The sequence below is a fragment of the Phoxinus phoxinus genome (genome assembly GCF_949152265.1).
Source record: "Phoxinus phoxinus genome assembly, chromosome: 12".
Taxonomy (NCBI): Eukaryota; Metazoa; Chordata; class Actinopteri; order Cypriniformes; family Leuciscidae; genus Phoxinus; species Phoxinus phoxinus.
Genome location: NC_136887.1, coordinates 3,883,076 through 3,899,145, shown reverse-complemented (window position 1 = coordinate 3,899,145; position 16,070 = coordinate 3,883,076). Strand labels below are relative to the sequence as shown.

The following is a 16,070-nucleotide window of genomic DNA, read 5'->3' as shown; positions in this document are numbered from 1 at the left end:
CTTCGAGGGCCACGCTGTCGGCTGTAATGGCCTGGTTGGCCACAGCGGTTGCAGATAGGTCGTCCTTGCTCGTCCCATTCGAACTGGGGCCGGTTGGGCCGATTAGGTCGCCTCCCTGAGTCCCTGTTCCCGTCCGAGTACGCCCGATCCCGCGAGATGGGCCTCACCTCTTGCCTGGTAGCCCCGAGACGCAGCTCGTCCACGAGCGTCTTGGTTAGCTCTGCCATCTGCTCCCGGACATCCTTTAGGAGTTCGAGCTTCAGAGTCTGTTTCCACTCTGCCATGTCGGGGACAGCCACTGCGGAGCTACTTACGGCCGCACACACAGGGGGTTCTCTCACCTCAACCTGATCAATCTCCAATGCCACCGCTTCTTTCTTTAGGTCTTCAAAGGTAAGTTCAGGGTCCCTTCTGAATTGTACTCTAAGGCCCTGGCGTACTGGGCTTTCCCTTAGCCCCAGCAGGAATTGGTCCCTCAACAGGGTCTCACCATCTCCGAGACCATGGTCTGGGCATCCCTGCAGCCTGGTAACTTGCTCCCGTAGTTGGAGGGCGAAAGCTCTGACGGATTGGCGGGGGCCCTGCTTGCTGCTGAAGAACTGGGCCCGGAGAACCGCAGTTGGGGTGGCGTCACCATACCTTTCCGTCAGGAATCCGAACACAGACTGGGCGGTGGTTCGGACAGCTTCGGGGGCGGCTTGGACTTCCCGCCGTGCTTCTCCTTCAAGGGAGTTGAGGGCAAACTGTAGCTGTTGAGTCGCACTTAGTCCCTGTAGCCCGGCCAGATACTCGATCTGAGCCCGCCATTCGGAGAGGCGCACCTCTGACTCGCTTCCTCCATATTTCTGGACCCAGGGGTTTCCCATGAACACTGGCATAACTCGGGGTGGGGCCCCCAGTGCCTCGTCGTCGGCCATCTGAGAATCCCTGGTCGCTCAACCCGAGGTGAAACCCTGCCGACTTACGCCAAAATCTGTCACAGGTCGGGGGGGTCAAGCCAGACTGCACCCACCCCTGAATCCCAGGACCACCTCGAGGAGCGTACCAGGAAAACCAGACAGACGAGAGAGTAAAAGTTAACAAGGTTTATTTAGTTAAAATCAATTAAAAGTCTCAGTGCTAATTCTGTATCTCCCAACCAGAACGGGATCGGACCGCGGACGCCGGGAGGGCGTGGAGTTCTCTTCGGCAGCTCGTGCCTATGCGTGGCCGGTAAGGGAAAAGAGGAGTCGGCCACCCGTCCACTGAGTGGGGGAGTATCCTGGTAAGTAGAACTTGTAGCTGCTTTAGTCAAGACGATGCCAGGAATATTTCTTATGTCCACCTCTCTTCACAGCGACATCACATACGGCGTTGGCCAGGAGGATCCTTCCATCTGCACAGCAGGGTAAGTAGTTCAACAACAGGTATATGTTCTTTGAATGAGTGATGGGGCTTACGGCTGGGAGATGCTTCGATCCAGACGAGGAAGGGAATAACTCTGATGTCCACCTCTTTTCACAGCGACATCACATACGGCGCTTGGCCAGGAGGATCCTTCAATCTGCACAGCAGGGTAAGTAGTTCAACAACAGGTATATGTTCTTTGAATGAGTGATGGGGCTTACGGCTGGGAGATGCTTCGATCCAGACGAGGAAAGGAATAACTCTGATGTCCAACTCTCTTCACAGCGACATCACATACGGCGCTTGGCCCGGAGGATCCTTCAATCTGCACAGCAGAGTAAGTAGTTCAACAACAGATATATGTTCTTGGAACGAGTGATGGGGCTTACGGCTGGAAGATGCTTCGGTCCAGACGAGGAGAGGAATAACTCTGATGTCCACCTCTCTTCACAGCAACATCACATACGGCGCTTGGCCAGGAGGATCCTTCAATCTGCACAGCAGAGTAAGTAGTTCAACAACAGGTATATGTTCTTGGAATGAGTGATGGGGCTTACGGCTGGGAGATGCTTCAGTCCAGACGAGAAAAGGAATAACTCTGGTGTCCACCTCTCTTCACAGCGACATCACATACGGCGCTTGGCCAGGAGGACCCTTCAATCTGCACAGCAGAGTAAGTAGTTCAACAACAGGTATATATTCTTGGAATGAGTGACGGGGCTTACGGCTGGGAGATGCTTCGATCCAGACGAGAAAAGGAATAACTCTGGTGTCCACCTCTCTTCACAGCGACATCACATACGGCGCTTGGCCAGGAGGATCCTTCAATCTGCACAGCAAGTAGTTCAACAACAGGTATATGTTCTTGGAACGAGTGATGGGGCTTACGGCTGGAAGATGCTTCGGTCCAGACGAGGAAAGGAATAACTCTGGTGTCCACCTCTCTTCACAGCGACATCACATACGGCGCTTGGCCAGAAGGATCCTTCAATCTGCTCAGCAGAGTAAGTAGTTCAACAACAGGTATATGTTCTTTGAACGAGTGATGGGGCTTACGGCTGGGAGATGCTTCGATCCAGACGAGAAAAGGAATAACTCTGATGTCCACCTCTCTCTCACGGCGACATCACATACGGCGCTTGGCCAGGAGGATCCTTCAATCTGCACAGCAGGGTAAGTTAATACATGTACACACAATCTTCCAGGAGGTAGGGAGAATCTTCACACTGAACGCCTGGGTTGTTTTGTTACGGTGACAGTGGTGGGCTTTCGAGATGGTGAGCGTACGGCATTAACTCTGCATATATTCCCCACACCCTGTAACTTCACTTCAAGCAATTTCTTGTGCAAACACACCACTTCAGGCACTGCATATCCACTCTTAGTGTAAATAGAGCCAGCACTCACCCAACGATTGCTCCTTCCACTGTCAGGCTGGATCGAGTCCCACCCAATAGCGAGGAAGTGCGAACGCCTCCTTACTGACCCGGGGACCAAGCGGTTCTTGCCCACACTCGAAGGAGAAGACGGGAGTTCAACTGATCCCTTAATCCACACACTCTCCGGTGATACAACCCTCGTGAACAATCCACTCCACAACGTTATGTCAATCTCAGTGCAGGTACAGTACATACATTCAATCAAATTCCACGATCATATTACTTATCTTCCCTCAGATGATGATGGCGCGGCTTGGTCTGCACTTGGTTCTCGTAACTCACTCTCTTTCCGTCCTCAAGATCTCCACTCGATCGCTGTTATATCTGTCGCACAGCCGAACGGCCAAACCCCACAACAATCCTCAGATACCTTCGCACGCCAGCCCAACCGTCAAAGGGATCCACTTCTCTCAGGGGAACACATCCGAAGAAAGGACAACCAGGAAGAACGACCGGGAGAACGAACAACCAGTGGGAATCACCAACTTCCTGGTCTCTGAACTTCCTTTTTATATGGTTCCTCCGCCTCCATAATCCTCGCACAGATCCCAACATCTAACTCTCCGCACCAGATGTCAATCCGTCATTAGCGTTGTTATGGTGACATCATGCGCAACCCGGAAATTAACCGGTGTTACAGCAACACCGTCCCGGGGGGAACACAATTCCAGCGGGACTTAGTTCCGCTTCCCTTTCGTCACCCCGTGACACTTTTTTATTTCAAAAACATTTGGCATTATTTTACTTCCATAAACAACGCCCTTCACCCGTGACTTATTCACGATACAGTACTAGCCTCGAGTAGCTTATTGCTTACATAGAAACAGCTGCTTGTACGTTCATGTTTCTGAACTCGAGTTATAGGATAATATACAAATGAACATATGAGGATTTCACTGGCAAGAAGATTTACTAAAATATGTCAATACTTTATCTTGTCTTACATATTGTAAACATGAATTTAAACATATAATAATTTTAATTTTTTATTTAATTTTAATTTTAATAACAATCATTTTTCTTTATCAACTATTACATGCACATATAAAAATTAGTACATATACACAAACCTCACAGCAACACAAACACAATTATTACACAATAATTTATCCAATTGGCTCTAATATGCAGAATCAGAAAACAGGAAAAAAGTGAGTATTCGCTTTATAGACCAAACCTGAGGAAACGGCACCATCTCGTAAAAAGAAAAAAATGCTTTTATTTTATTTTAAAGCCCTGCCAACAAAACAAAAGTCTATTAACAAAGACTGCATCATTTTATAGTTGAATGGCCCTTGGATAAAAAGAAATTGGCAGTTTTAATGAGTTTCAATGCGGACATTTGTGTCCTTAAGGTCCTGAGTGTAAATATGTTGTGTACCGAGTGATTTATGAAAGGCAATAAGAAAATTCCAATAAAAATACACACTTCTGCCAAAATTTATGCAGTTGCATTAACACAGGAACAATGATTTAAAAAAAAAAAACTGAAAGAGACAAACATGTCCTTAAGGAAACACAAGGGTTAATTTGGTTCTTAACTTTACATTGAAGTGATTGATCAATGAGACACTATGATTACAGTGTTATTATTGAAGCATAATTTGCAGAACTGTATTAATCTAAAAGCAGAATCAGATTTAACTGTGATTTTCTGCTGTAATAAACAGTTTAACTGGTAAGATCCTCAGAGGAGTTTTGGAGCCATTACCTAAGAATGGAAAGACAGTTTCTGTGAAGGACGTCCTGAATGTGTGCCGACAGTCTTTAGTTACAGGATCAGAGAATGACACTGTTCCTCTGTCATAGTCCAGCTGAACTCTCACACGCTGGAGCTTCTGTTTAACAGTAAAGACAGTGCGGCGTTGCTCTGGGGATTGTGAGATGTATTTGCTGTCTATGTACCACACACACCAGACATTAGACTTAAAGAAAACCTCTCCCTTCCTCTGGTTTGATGCTGTGGTTATTCCAAGACTCCAGCCTGTATTGTCTCCAACCTCCACATCCCAGCAGTGTGTTCCTGAGTTAAAGCCCTCAGATCCCAGGACACATGGATACCTGTCAATCCTCTCTGGATTATCAGGAAGTGTTTTATCTACACGACTGTACGACACACTGGTCAGATCAGCAGAGAGTGTGAGACGAGGATCTGCTGTGTTTGGATCCAGAGTCAACGGCGCTGCAAAGAGAATAACATCAGATTAGAGGATGAGATATGATGTATTAGAAATGTAAATGTAAAACATTTTTCTTTTGTTGAAAGAGATCATAAATTATACGATCATAACATTGGTCTCTCAGAACGGATTGAGGCTCCAGGTTTATTATCAGTTTTCAATAAACACGATTGTATCCTAATATATAAACATAGATCATGAGGAATAGACTTCATTATGAGTTCACTGTATGATCTGATGATTTCCTGAAATACAGATTCACTTAGAAATTCAAGTGATTATTAAATATATTTCTATCAAATGTTAATGTTGTGTGTGTTTGTATCTGCACTATCTTCTGCACTGGTGTCAGATCTGCTGAGACTCACTGTGTTGGACAGTTTCCAGCATCTTCTTCCCGACTCTGAACGGCAGGTTACCCAGATAACGCGACACATGAATCAAAGCTCCAGAACTCATCCGTGGATCCGGCTGTGAGATCTGGACTCTGAGGAACATTCAGGAGTCAGAACTGCAGTGAGTTTGAGTTCAGATCCACTGAGAGAAGAGATACGAGCAGCTCACTTACCTTTCCATTGAGGCGTTAAAGTTCTGGAAAATATAGAGTTTAAAAACATTTTAATATCTTATCAAACACTCTCACTGTCAATGAGTCTCTCTATACAAGTTGTTTTCTGCACTGAGAATGAAGCCAGATTGATTTGTCACCTTTAGAAACGAGACGTCGTTGTCTTTCATCATCTCCTCCATGTCTCTGAGTGTGTGTGAAAGAGCTGAGATGTGTGTGTTCATCTCCTCCAGCTTCTCCTTCATCCTCTGCTTCTTCTGCTCCTCTTCCTCCCTCAGTGCAGTGACTGTAGCTTCTTCTTCGTCTCTGAGAAACTGATGAAGCTTCTCAAACTCTTCTTTAATCTGACGCTCTGTGTGCTCAGCTTGAGACTGAAATCACATCACATTCACTTCAGTGTGAACACACACTCCACTAATGTCAATAATACTCTCTGTGTGTGAATGTTGAGTATTAAACTCTTTATATCCTCACCGTGATGTGTTTAATTGTTTTATCACACTTCTTCTTCATTTCTTCTCCATGTTTTAGCTTGTTTTGTAGGGACGTCAGCGCTGTATTAAATTCCTCCTACAGGTTAAGATAAAAATCTGTGAAACTTATGCAGCTATAAGAGGTTTAAACAGTGTGTGTTTGGATGTTTTTATTGTTATATTATTTATGTTGAATGGATCATTCCTAGTTAGCATTTGTGCCCGAAAATGGCAAGAGATGTATTTTTAATTATTAATTTGGTAAGGATGAACATCAAGAAATCATGTTTTCACCAAACAAATGTGTGATTTTTTTTTTTTTTTTTTGCAATGGCCAATTTTGCAATTATTATATCCATGCAGTTGTATACTTTATTTTGTCCTTTTCAGAGCTAGGCCTTCAGCGGTGTCCAACCTGAATTAATAACTTTTAGTAAGCGCACAGACTCTCTATAATTGTTGTGAAATTGCTGTTTTTATTTCGCACCGGCAGTTATAGGGTTAATGCGGTGAGTTCGGGTAAGTTAGAGAGGAACGAGCGAGTGAGTTCGGCTTGTGCGTTAGTGTGCCGTGGTTCTTGCGTTCCGAGTCCGATTATAAGTTCCGAAACGGAGTATTATTGAACACACTGCTCACTAGTCTCGCGTAGTGACTGACGGCTGAAGGTCTGGAATTCATAGCAGCTTTCTTTGGCCAAGGCCCGCCCATAAGGCCGTTTGACCGACATGTCAAACAACCAATTACAGTTCGTTTCGTTCAGCGTCACGTTTCGGGGCGTGGAAATGTCCCCAAAGCAACAGACCGGCGTGCAACAAGTCAGTCAGCATAGAAAATCAAAGAAGGAGAAGAAAACAAGCAGTAAAGTCATTGATCTGTTCGTGCACGTATAACAACAATGGCGTCTGCATTACCACAATATAACACAATACTGAATCGGCCAGCTGCGATGTCAGCGTCTGTTGTTTCATGTTTGCCCGCAAACGTGGCTGATATCCCCTTCGCAGTTAGGCACTTCACTTGATCTTCCATAATAGATAGGAGGGGACACACAACTAGTAAAATTGGATCTGCTGGGAATCCTTCTAAATGCTGACAACGGGTCGGCCAGGCTTGGAAAATAATACTCTTCCCAAATCCCGTCGGCAAACAGGCTAAAATATCTCTTTTTGCCTCAAACAAAACTCCTGGACATCTCTTAAAGAGTCTATGCCGTGAACCTCGCATACTTTTGAGAATCCTACGTTTAGCTGATCTTGATAAATGCTCATTGTCACTCATGTAAACACAACAGTTTTTCTGCGCTTTGTTTCCCGGCGGAGTCGCGGACCGAAAATAAACGCGACACTCGCGCCCCCCGGAAATCCGATAAAATTTAACCAATCAGATGACGACTTCGACATTCCTGAAGTGTTTCCAGTTAAGTGTACCATATGCATCAGACGTTTAGCCAACATTCCGTGGGCGTGACGTCTGAGGCTGAGACTAACTGCTCACCAGCCTGTGCATGTATATCTCACTCACTCCCGGACCGGTAACCACAGTATTATAAAACAAGGTGGTCCTCTAGTGGAGTCAATATGCAATTACACCACAAATGTATTTAACACTACACCACAGCAGAGAAGGCCTTGCCACTGATATTTGTGGTTGTGCAAATACAAATACAGAAAGTGAAAGTATGTTAGTATCAATCACTTTTCGGTGTCTCAAATCACATATTATTATTGAAAATATTAATAACCCATGACATGTGCAGATGCTGTTACTTTTAAGATGATTTGAACATCAGAGGGGTTTTCAGAATTGTATATCAGTAAATCATAGAGATTTAATCTGAGTAAATATAAATACTGGTCTATTGTATACACAAATAATACTGTTTCCATGTTTAGCACTGTATTTATAAAATGAGAGACATTAGTCTTACCTTGTGAGATGAAAGCACTTCACTGATGAGTCTGAATGTGTGGTTGGTGTGTTTCTCTGAGTCTCTGCACACTAAACACACAGGCTGTTTGTCCTCCAGACAGAAGAGTTTGAGTTTCTCACTGTGTAAACTGCAGATCTCCTCAGATCCTGATGAACGTTTCTCATTTCTCTCCTTCAGGAACGACTCGCACAAGTTTTTTAACGTGAGATTAACTGGAGGATCAGGTTTTGAGGATCTTCTCCTGCAGAGAGGACACTCCTGAGTTCCCTTAGTTTTCCAGAACTGTTGTAGACACTCTTTACAGAAACTGTGACTACAGGACAGAAGAACAGGAACCTTGAAGATGTCATAGCAAACAGGACAGATATAATCATCTTCAGCTGCTGAAGCCATTTTCACCGCTTGAGTCTCACAAACTAAACTTTACTCTCACTTTCTGAACGACGGTTTTCAAAAATTAATCACAATGAGAATCAAAGATCTGCTGTCTGTCCAGAAATGAACATCACAAAAATCCTTCTGTAAAGTTTTTCTCTTTGTTCTCCATCGATTGCTTATTCTTTATTGCTTTTGTTGAGACAAAGTCGGTGTGACAGAAAGGAGAAATAACAAGTCAGTCTCTTCCTGGTTAGTGTTGTAAGAGAGAGGAGTTTATGATCAGCTTTGGGTGTGTACAGTTCAGTTCAAGATTATTGTCATATGCATATTAGTACAGAGTACCACAGCAATAAAATACAATGTGTGCATGGTACTCTCTCAACACTAGTCAATAAATAACAATTATAATAACATTAAAACATCCAAGCACAGTAAGCACACTAAGCTCAAACCTCAACCCTCCTTCCTGTTGTACTACTATCATTCAGTATCCATTCATTATTACTATATGATCAGCTTTGGGTGTGTACAAACAGGAACGTCAGGATTTCTTCAGGTAAAATGCATTCAAAATGGACCTGCATTGAAATGTTAAAATTTAATGCTGTAAAATATTGCATAAAACGTACTCGGTTACTAACGTAACCTCGGTTCTCTCTAGAGAGAGGAACGAGTACTGCGTTGTCGTAGCAACGCATTGGGGAAAATCCTTTTCCACGAGAATACTGAAGCAAAAAATTATCCTTAATTTTGTATCTATGTAAAACGCTTTGCCACAGCATACAGACCTAGGCGAGACAGCTCGCGCGCCTATTGGCTGCTGTGCGGCAAAAGCTTAAGCCAATCGAGCGAGCCCTTGAGTGACGTCACACCCAATGAGGGCACTTCGCGCCCTCCCGCGTCACGTCCCGCCGAAACGGGCGTGGCTTAGGGCTATATATTTCGCTCATAGGCTTATGAACTCTGATTTTTAACAGCGAAACAACCAGAGCGCATACACGGCAGGAAACGCAGTACTCGTTCCTCTCTCTAGAGAGAACCGAGGTTACGTTAGTAACCGAGTACGTTCTCTTACGAGAGATACTCTCGTACTGCGTTGTCGTAGCAACGCATTGGGGAACACCCTGTAAGACGCCGTGTGTGCAGTGATCCGACACCATAGACCCAGAGCACTGAGCTGGGGTTCATATAGTACATAATCACCTGTAGGACTCACAGAGAATCCTGAAAGAGGTGGGCTCTAACCACCATCTCTCACAAAAATGACTGCCTTAGCAGATCAGCATAGAATTGACTGCGCTTAGCAGATCAGTACAGAATATACTGCGCATAGCAGATCAGTACAGAATTAACTGCGCTTAGCAGTTTCAGCATAATAATGCCATAATAGACGACTGAAAAGTCAGTCTAACAAATACGGTTATTTAAACGATAATATCTTGGCCTGTAAGGCGGGTACCTCGAGGTTATAAAACCTGATAAATGTAGACGGTGAGGCCCAGCCTGCCGCCATACAAATATCCTGTAAGGCAATCCCACTCGACCAAGCCCACGAAGAAGCCATACTTCTCGTGGAGTGCGCCCTAACACCCAAAGGGCACTGAATGCCTTTGGATGCGTACGCTAGAGCTATAGCGTCCACTATCCATCTGGATAGGCTCTGTTTCAAAGTGGCCAGTCCCTTGAGACGCCCACTAAACGAAACGAAAAGCTGCTCTGTCTGCCTGAAAGCAGACGAGCGCGACACGTAAGCTCTCAATGCCCTCACTGGGCAGATTAAGTTTTCGTCCATATTATCCCCGATGACCGGAAGGGCAGACAGGGAAATAACCTGCGCCCTAAACGGTGTGTTTAGGGATTTTGGAACGTAACCATGCTTAGGTTTGAGCACGACTCTGGAGTCATTAAGCCCAAATTCCATGCACGACGCGCTCACTGAGAGCGCGTGTAAGTCCCCAACGCGCTTCACTGAAGCGAGAGCCAGGAGAAACACTGTCTTGAGCGACAAGTGTTTCATATCAATCTCCTGAAGAGGCTCAAAAGGAGGACCCTTCATGGCGTCCAGCATCTGGGTGGATTAAGTCTCCTAGCTCCTTTAAGGAACCGAATGACTAAATCGTTCCTTCCTATGGACTGGCCGTGTGCGGTTTCAGAGAAAGCCGCTATAGCCGCCACATATACCTTGAGTGTGGAAGGGGATCTACCGCTATCCAACATCTCTTGTAAGAAGGACAAAACCTCTGTCACTCCGCAGTCTGGCGGTGACACGCCGCGAGACGTGCACCAGCCAGAAAAAACAGACCATTTAGACGCATAGAGCCGTCTTGTAGACGGAGCTCTAGCTTGTGTGATCGTGTTTAACACTCCCTGAGGGAGGTCAGCGGATACCCGTTGATGGCCCACACATGAAGGGACCATAGCTCCGGGTGAGGATGCCAAATCGAGCCACTCGCTTGAGAGAGGAGATCTCTCCTCAGAGGCACTGGCCACGGGGCGGTGCTGGCTAACTGCATCACAGCTGGGAACCAGGGTTGATTCGACCAGAGCGGCGCTACTAGCAGCACTGAGCATCCTTCCTCCCTGATCCTCTCCACCACCTGGGTCAGGAGGGAGACAGGGGGAAAAGCATATAGGGGGCGGCGTGGCCACTGATGAGCCAGCGCGTCCTTGCTTTTCGAGAAAAATTCTAGACAGTGAGCGTTCTCTGGGGACGCAAAGAGGTCCACTTCCGCTCTGCCGAATTTCTTCCACAACAGTTGTACTGTGTGTGGGTGTAATGACCATTCTCCTGCCGGAACGCGGTTCCTGGACAGTACGTCTGGTCCAACATTCAGGTGCCCCGGCACGTGCGCCGCCCTTAGTGAAAGGAGGTTGCAGCGCGCCCATATCAGAAGGCGTTTGGTCAGCCTGTATAACGACAGGGACCTGAGGCCGCCCTGGCGATTTATGTATGACACCACTGACATGTTGTCTGAACGTATCAGTACATGGCAGCCCATAATCAGGGGACGAAAGCGAGTGAGCGCTTTGCACACCGCTAACATCTCGAGGCAGTTTATGTGGAAGAGCTTCTCTCGCCCTGACCAAAGGCCAAACAGCGGTCTGCCCTCGAGCAGCGCTCCCCATCCTGCGTTGGATGCGTCCGTAGACACCACCCTCAGACTCGAGGAAGTCCCTAGGCTTACACCTGACAGGTACCAGTCTTTTGACCTCCATGGTTTCAAAGCTGCAACGCACGCTTGATTGACCTTGAGGCGAAGCCGACCGGTGGCCCATGCTTTGCATGGCACCCTCCCTTTGAGCCATATCTGCAGCGGGCGCATGCGCAGCAGACCCAGCTGCAGTACTGCAGATGCTGAGGCCATCAGACCTAGCATTTTCTGAAAGCTCTTTAGAGGGAGAACAGCGCCGCAGCGAAATGAGCTGACTGTGCGCTGGATGCGCAGCGCGCGCTGTTGTGACAGCTGCGCTGTCATCGACAGCGAGTTCAGTTCCAGTCCCAGAAAAGAAACATTCTGACTGGGGGACAGCGAACTCTTTTCCCAGTTTACTGTGAGACCGAGACTCTCGAGGTGACTCAGCAGCAGGGCCCTGTGCGCCACTATCTCTGAACGAGATTGGGCTAGAATGAGCCAATCGTCCAAATAGTTCAGCACTCGAACACCCTGCAGTTTGAGGGGAGCGAGTGCTGCGTCCATGCACTTCGTAAATGTACGGGGTGCTAGAGACAAGCCGAACGGCAGGACTTTGTACTGGTATGCCTGGCCCTCGAAGGCGAATCTCAAAAATCGCCTGTGACGTGACGCAATCTGTATTTGAAAATACGCGTCCTTTAGATCTACTGACACGAACCAGTCTCCTTGGCGAACGTGCGCGAGGATTTTTCTGGTCGTTAGCATTCTGAACTGGCGTTTCACAAGCGCTCTGTTCAGTTGCCTCAGATCTAGTATGGGTCTGAGACCCCCGTCTTTCTTGGGTACCAGGAAGTATCTGCTGTAAAGCCCCCCTTCGCTCTGAGCCTGAGATAAAGGTTCGATAGCCCTTTTCCTCAGAAGTTTCTGAATTTCGGCTCGAAGTAGATGTGCTACATTCGAATCTACCGAAGTCTCGACGCGCGCCGCGTGGCGGCGAGGGCGTCTGCGAAACTGTAGCGAATAGCCTTCTTTTATGATGTTTATCACCCATTTTGAAACCCCGGGAAGCTTTTCCCATGCATCTGCACGTGTAGCTAGGGGCTGAGTGAAAAGCGCGCTCTGATCGACTCGCGATACAGCGGCTTTCGTGAGCTGCGACATTTGCAATGTCTCGCTCGCAACATCTGAGGCCGGGGCCGCGCTTATGAAAGCGGGCAGAATGTCCGCGCTCGACCCCTCGACAGCCTTCAGGCGGGAGAGGGAGGGCTGGACGGGTTCCGTAGGAACCCTGATGCTTGTGTGGGAACGCGGGCACTGGGGACCGGGCACGTTTAGCACCTTTATAGCATCGCTCGCCGGAGCGGAGCGCCTGCACGCAGGTTTCGTTTTTACAGAAACCGTGCGATGAGCAGGAGGTAGCATTAGTGGGCACTGGGTAGTGGGCACGTGTGCTACTTTTAACGCGCAATCGAACTGAGTCGATTTTATGTGCGCGGGCCCTGTGTGTGGGGCCGTGTTTGTGTGTAGGGATGTGCACATTACAGCGGGCAGATTTACTACACAAGAAACACCATCGGCCGTGGCCGGGACACCAGAAAATGCACTCTTTAATGGATTTATCTGGGTAGCCGTGAAAACGGCTGTTGTGTGCAGGCAAGCGGCCAGTGAGACACGCCTGTTGGCTGCAATGATCGCAGGTACAATCGCTTCGCTTGGGACTGCACGAGCGGTGAGCTTCGGTGAGGGTCCGGCCGCAGCGGGACTTGAACACCGACGCTTCCCTAGCAGTGCTAGGATGTCTTCGGGGGCTCTGGCTTCAACGCTACCTTCTGTCGCGGGCCACGCGGCGCGGGGCGGCGACCGGCAGAGCGAGAGCGCGGTCTCGAGCTCTGGGTCTGGCGGCGTTGAGATGAGGAGCTGGGCGGCGGTCTCGGCTGTGAGCTCTGAGCGGGCGGTTTCGCACGGCCTGCTGCAGAGCTGGAGCGCTTCGGCAGGAAGTGCTTCATAGCCTGGGTCGCCTTCTGCACCTCCGCATACCTGTCGGTGAAGTCCTTCACCGAAGTCCCGAAGAGGCCAGCAGGGGAGAGCGGGGCGTCGAGGAACGCGGTCCGTTCTGCTTCTGGCATGTCTGAGAGCGTTAACCAGAGGTGCCTCTCAGACACGGTGATCGCCGCCATACTGCGTCCGATGGCTTGGGCTGCAGACTTCGAAGCGCGAAGAGCCAGGTCTGTAGCGCTTCTCAGGTCCGCCACGCAGATCGCATCGGGTCCGTTCTCGTCCAGCTTGCGGAGGAGATCGGCCTGGAAGATCTGCAGCGTCGCCATGGAGTGCAGCGCTGACGCGGCCTGTCCGTTGGCGGCATAAGCGCGACGGAGCAGGGATGACGTCGTGCGGCAAGCCTTTGAAGGCAGCGCCATCTTAGCCCGCCGTCCAGCGGAGGGTGGGCATAAGTGGGCCGCGATAGGCTCTTCGACCGGCGGGAGGGAAAGGTAACCTCTGTTCTTAGCGTCGTCGACCTCGGAGAACGCTAGAGAAACAGATGACCTCGTCCTCGTAGAATACGGGGAAGTCCAAGCTCTCGCGACCTCCTCGTGAAGCTCAGGAAGGAAGGGGGCGGGCTTTGAGACAGGCGTCGACTTCTCCCCGGGCAGAAAATAGCCATCCAGCCGTTTTTTAGCGGGCTGCTCGGGCGAAACCCACTCAAGGCCAAGGCTCGCCGTGGCTTGAGTGAGAACGCGCATGAGCTCCGCCTCGATGCTCGCTCTCTTTCCTTTTGGCGTGGGGGCAGGGGGCGCGAGATCCGCAGAGCTCGCCCAATCCTCACTGCCGGAAGCCAAAACCGAGCACGAGTCCTCGTCCCTCAGCATGGCGTCGATGTCGATGTCATCGATGTCGTCGACGGAAGCGGCGGCAATCTGCGGTCGCTGTCCGTCGGGTATCGACGCTGAGGAAGCCGGAGACACAGTTCGCGGGCGCGCCGGCGAACTTGGGTGGCTTGCCGGAGGTTCTGGGTTCCGCTGTGCACGGCGCTTTTTACGGCGCGGCACAACAGCGGAGAACACGGGCTCCTGGAACGACGCCAGGCGAGTCCGCAGAGTCGCCAAAGGCAGAAGTTCACAGTGATGGCAGCCGCCATCCGCAAGAGTGATAGCCGCGTGTTCCTCGCCCAGGCAGGAAGCGCAAATCACGTGGCGGTCCCCGTCGCTGAGCGTGGTCCGTTTGCACGAACCGCAAAGAGGCATCTTGAGAAGACGCCGCTTTGAGATACAAACAGAGTATTAAACAAGTGTGAGTCGCGCCGGCGACCTCACACACACTCAATAAGTGAAAGGATATATAGGCGCCGGAACGCGCAGCTGGAAGGCGACGAAGGCGGCGGTGCCAGCAGTTTGTCGTGACTTCTCCCGCTGAGGTGCTCTCTCGACGGCGCAGCTTCTTCACTCGGATCAGCGATGAGTTGTCCTCGCTGAAGGATAAAAAATCAGAGTTCATAAGCCTATGAGCGAAATATATAGCCCTAAGCCACGCCCGTTTCGGCGGGACGTGACGCGGGAGGGCGCGAAGTGCCCTCATTGGGTGTGACGTCACTCAAGGGCTCGCTCGATTGGCTTAAGCTTTTGCCGCACAGCAGCCAATAGGCGCGCGAGCTGTCTCGCCTAGGTCTGTATGCTGTGGCAAAGCGTTTTACATAGATACAAAATTAAGGATAATTTTTTGCTTCAGTATTCTCGTGGAAAAGGATTTTCCCCAATGCGTTGCTACGACAACGCAGTACGAGAGTATCTCTCGTAAGAGAACACAAAAGAACTATTAAAATACATAACTATTAATTATAAAAGACCTAAAAATGATTATACTTTTTATTTATTGCTCTTTATTTGTCAGAGAGTTTCTCCAGGGTCTGTCATGATCAAATCAAATTTTATTTATGTAGCACATAAACAACATAACAGTAGTTGGCCATTGTGCTGTACAACAGAATAAATATCTAAAAACAAAACAAAAAGAGCACAGAGCAATGATAAATGGAGTTTACATCAGAAAATTCTACATTAATTTTCTGTTATGATCAAATATTTGCAGTGTAATGGGCAGGAATAAAGATCTGAGTGACTTTGATAAGGGCCATCGCAGCAGGTAAAGCTAGCGCCCGCGGTCTCTCAGCCCCGCCCAGCGGCTGAAGTCCGTCACCGCTCTCGCTCAGCCAAGCGCCAGCAGTTCACGGCGAGACAGGGACCCCGGCCCACGGTTGTGCTGGACTCCGAACCTCGCAAGCCTTCCTAGCCGTGAGAAGAAGGGAGAATTCGAGTCCCGCCGAGGCCGGACCAATCTCCAAAAGACTTCTCAAACATTTCCCAGCTCCCTCCTCTCAGGTGGCTGGAAATGTATATACTGCAGTAAATGGGTCTGTTCTAAAACATGCGCACCTGCAAACAAACGCAGTTTTTCCGGCGACACAAATAAAACACGAAAAGAGCTCTTTTCTGTCTGTGTCACATGTAGGTCACGTGCCCACTGTAATGTACGCACCCCGACACACAAGCACTGTCCCCACAGTAAATGTTTCTCCAGCTCATGCTGT

At 48.7% G+C, this 16,070-nt stretch overlaps 2 protein-coding genes across 2 annotated transcripts in view; both read right to left on the bottom strand.

Moving 5' to 3' along the window:
- LOC307007800 (zinc-binding protein A33-like) overlaps nucleotides 1–8,593 on the bottom strand; it is a 365,074-nt gene extending 356,481 nt beyond the window's left edge. The window contains exon 1 of the mRNA XM_079630170.1: nucleotides 8,390–8,593. The gene's annotated coding sequence lies outside the window, so the exon portion shown is untranslated. The remainder of the gene's footprint in view (nucleotides 1–8,389) is intronic.
- On the bottom strand, nucleotides 3,773–8,602 carry LOC307008040 (zinc-binding protein A33-like). The gene is made up of 6 exons (XM_079630594.1): nucleotides 7,974–8,602; nucleotides 6,048–6,143; nucleotides 5,861–5,944; nucleotides 5,574–5,596; nucleotides 5,374–5,492; nucleotides 3,773–5,007 (listed from the first exon to the last, which is right to left on the bottom strand). Exons 1-6 carry the CDS (start codon nucleotides 8,367–8,369, stop codon nucleotides 4,466–4,468), a joined length of 1,260 nt encoding a protein of 419 aa, XP_079486720.1. The 5' UTR covers nucleotides 8,370–8,602; the 3' UTR covers nucleotides 3,773–4,465.
- Between the last annotated feature and the right edge of the window lie 7,468 nt (nucleotides 8,603–16,070).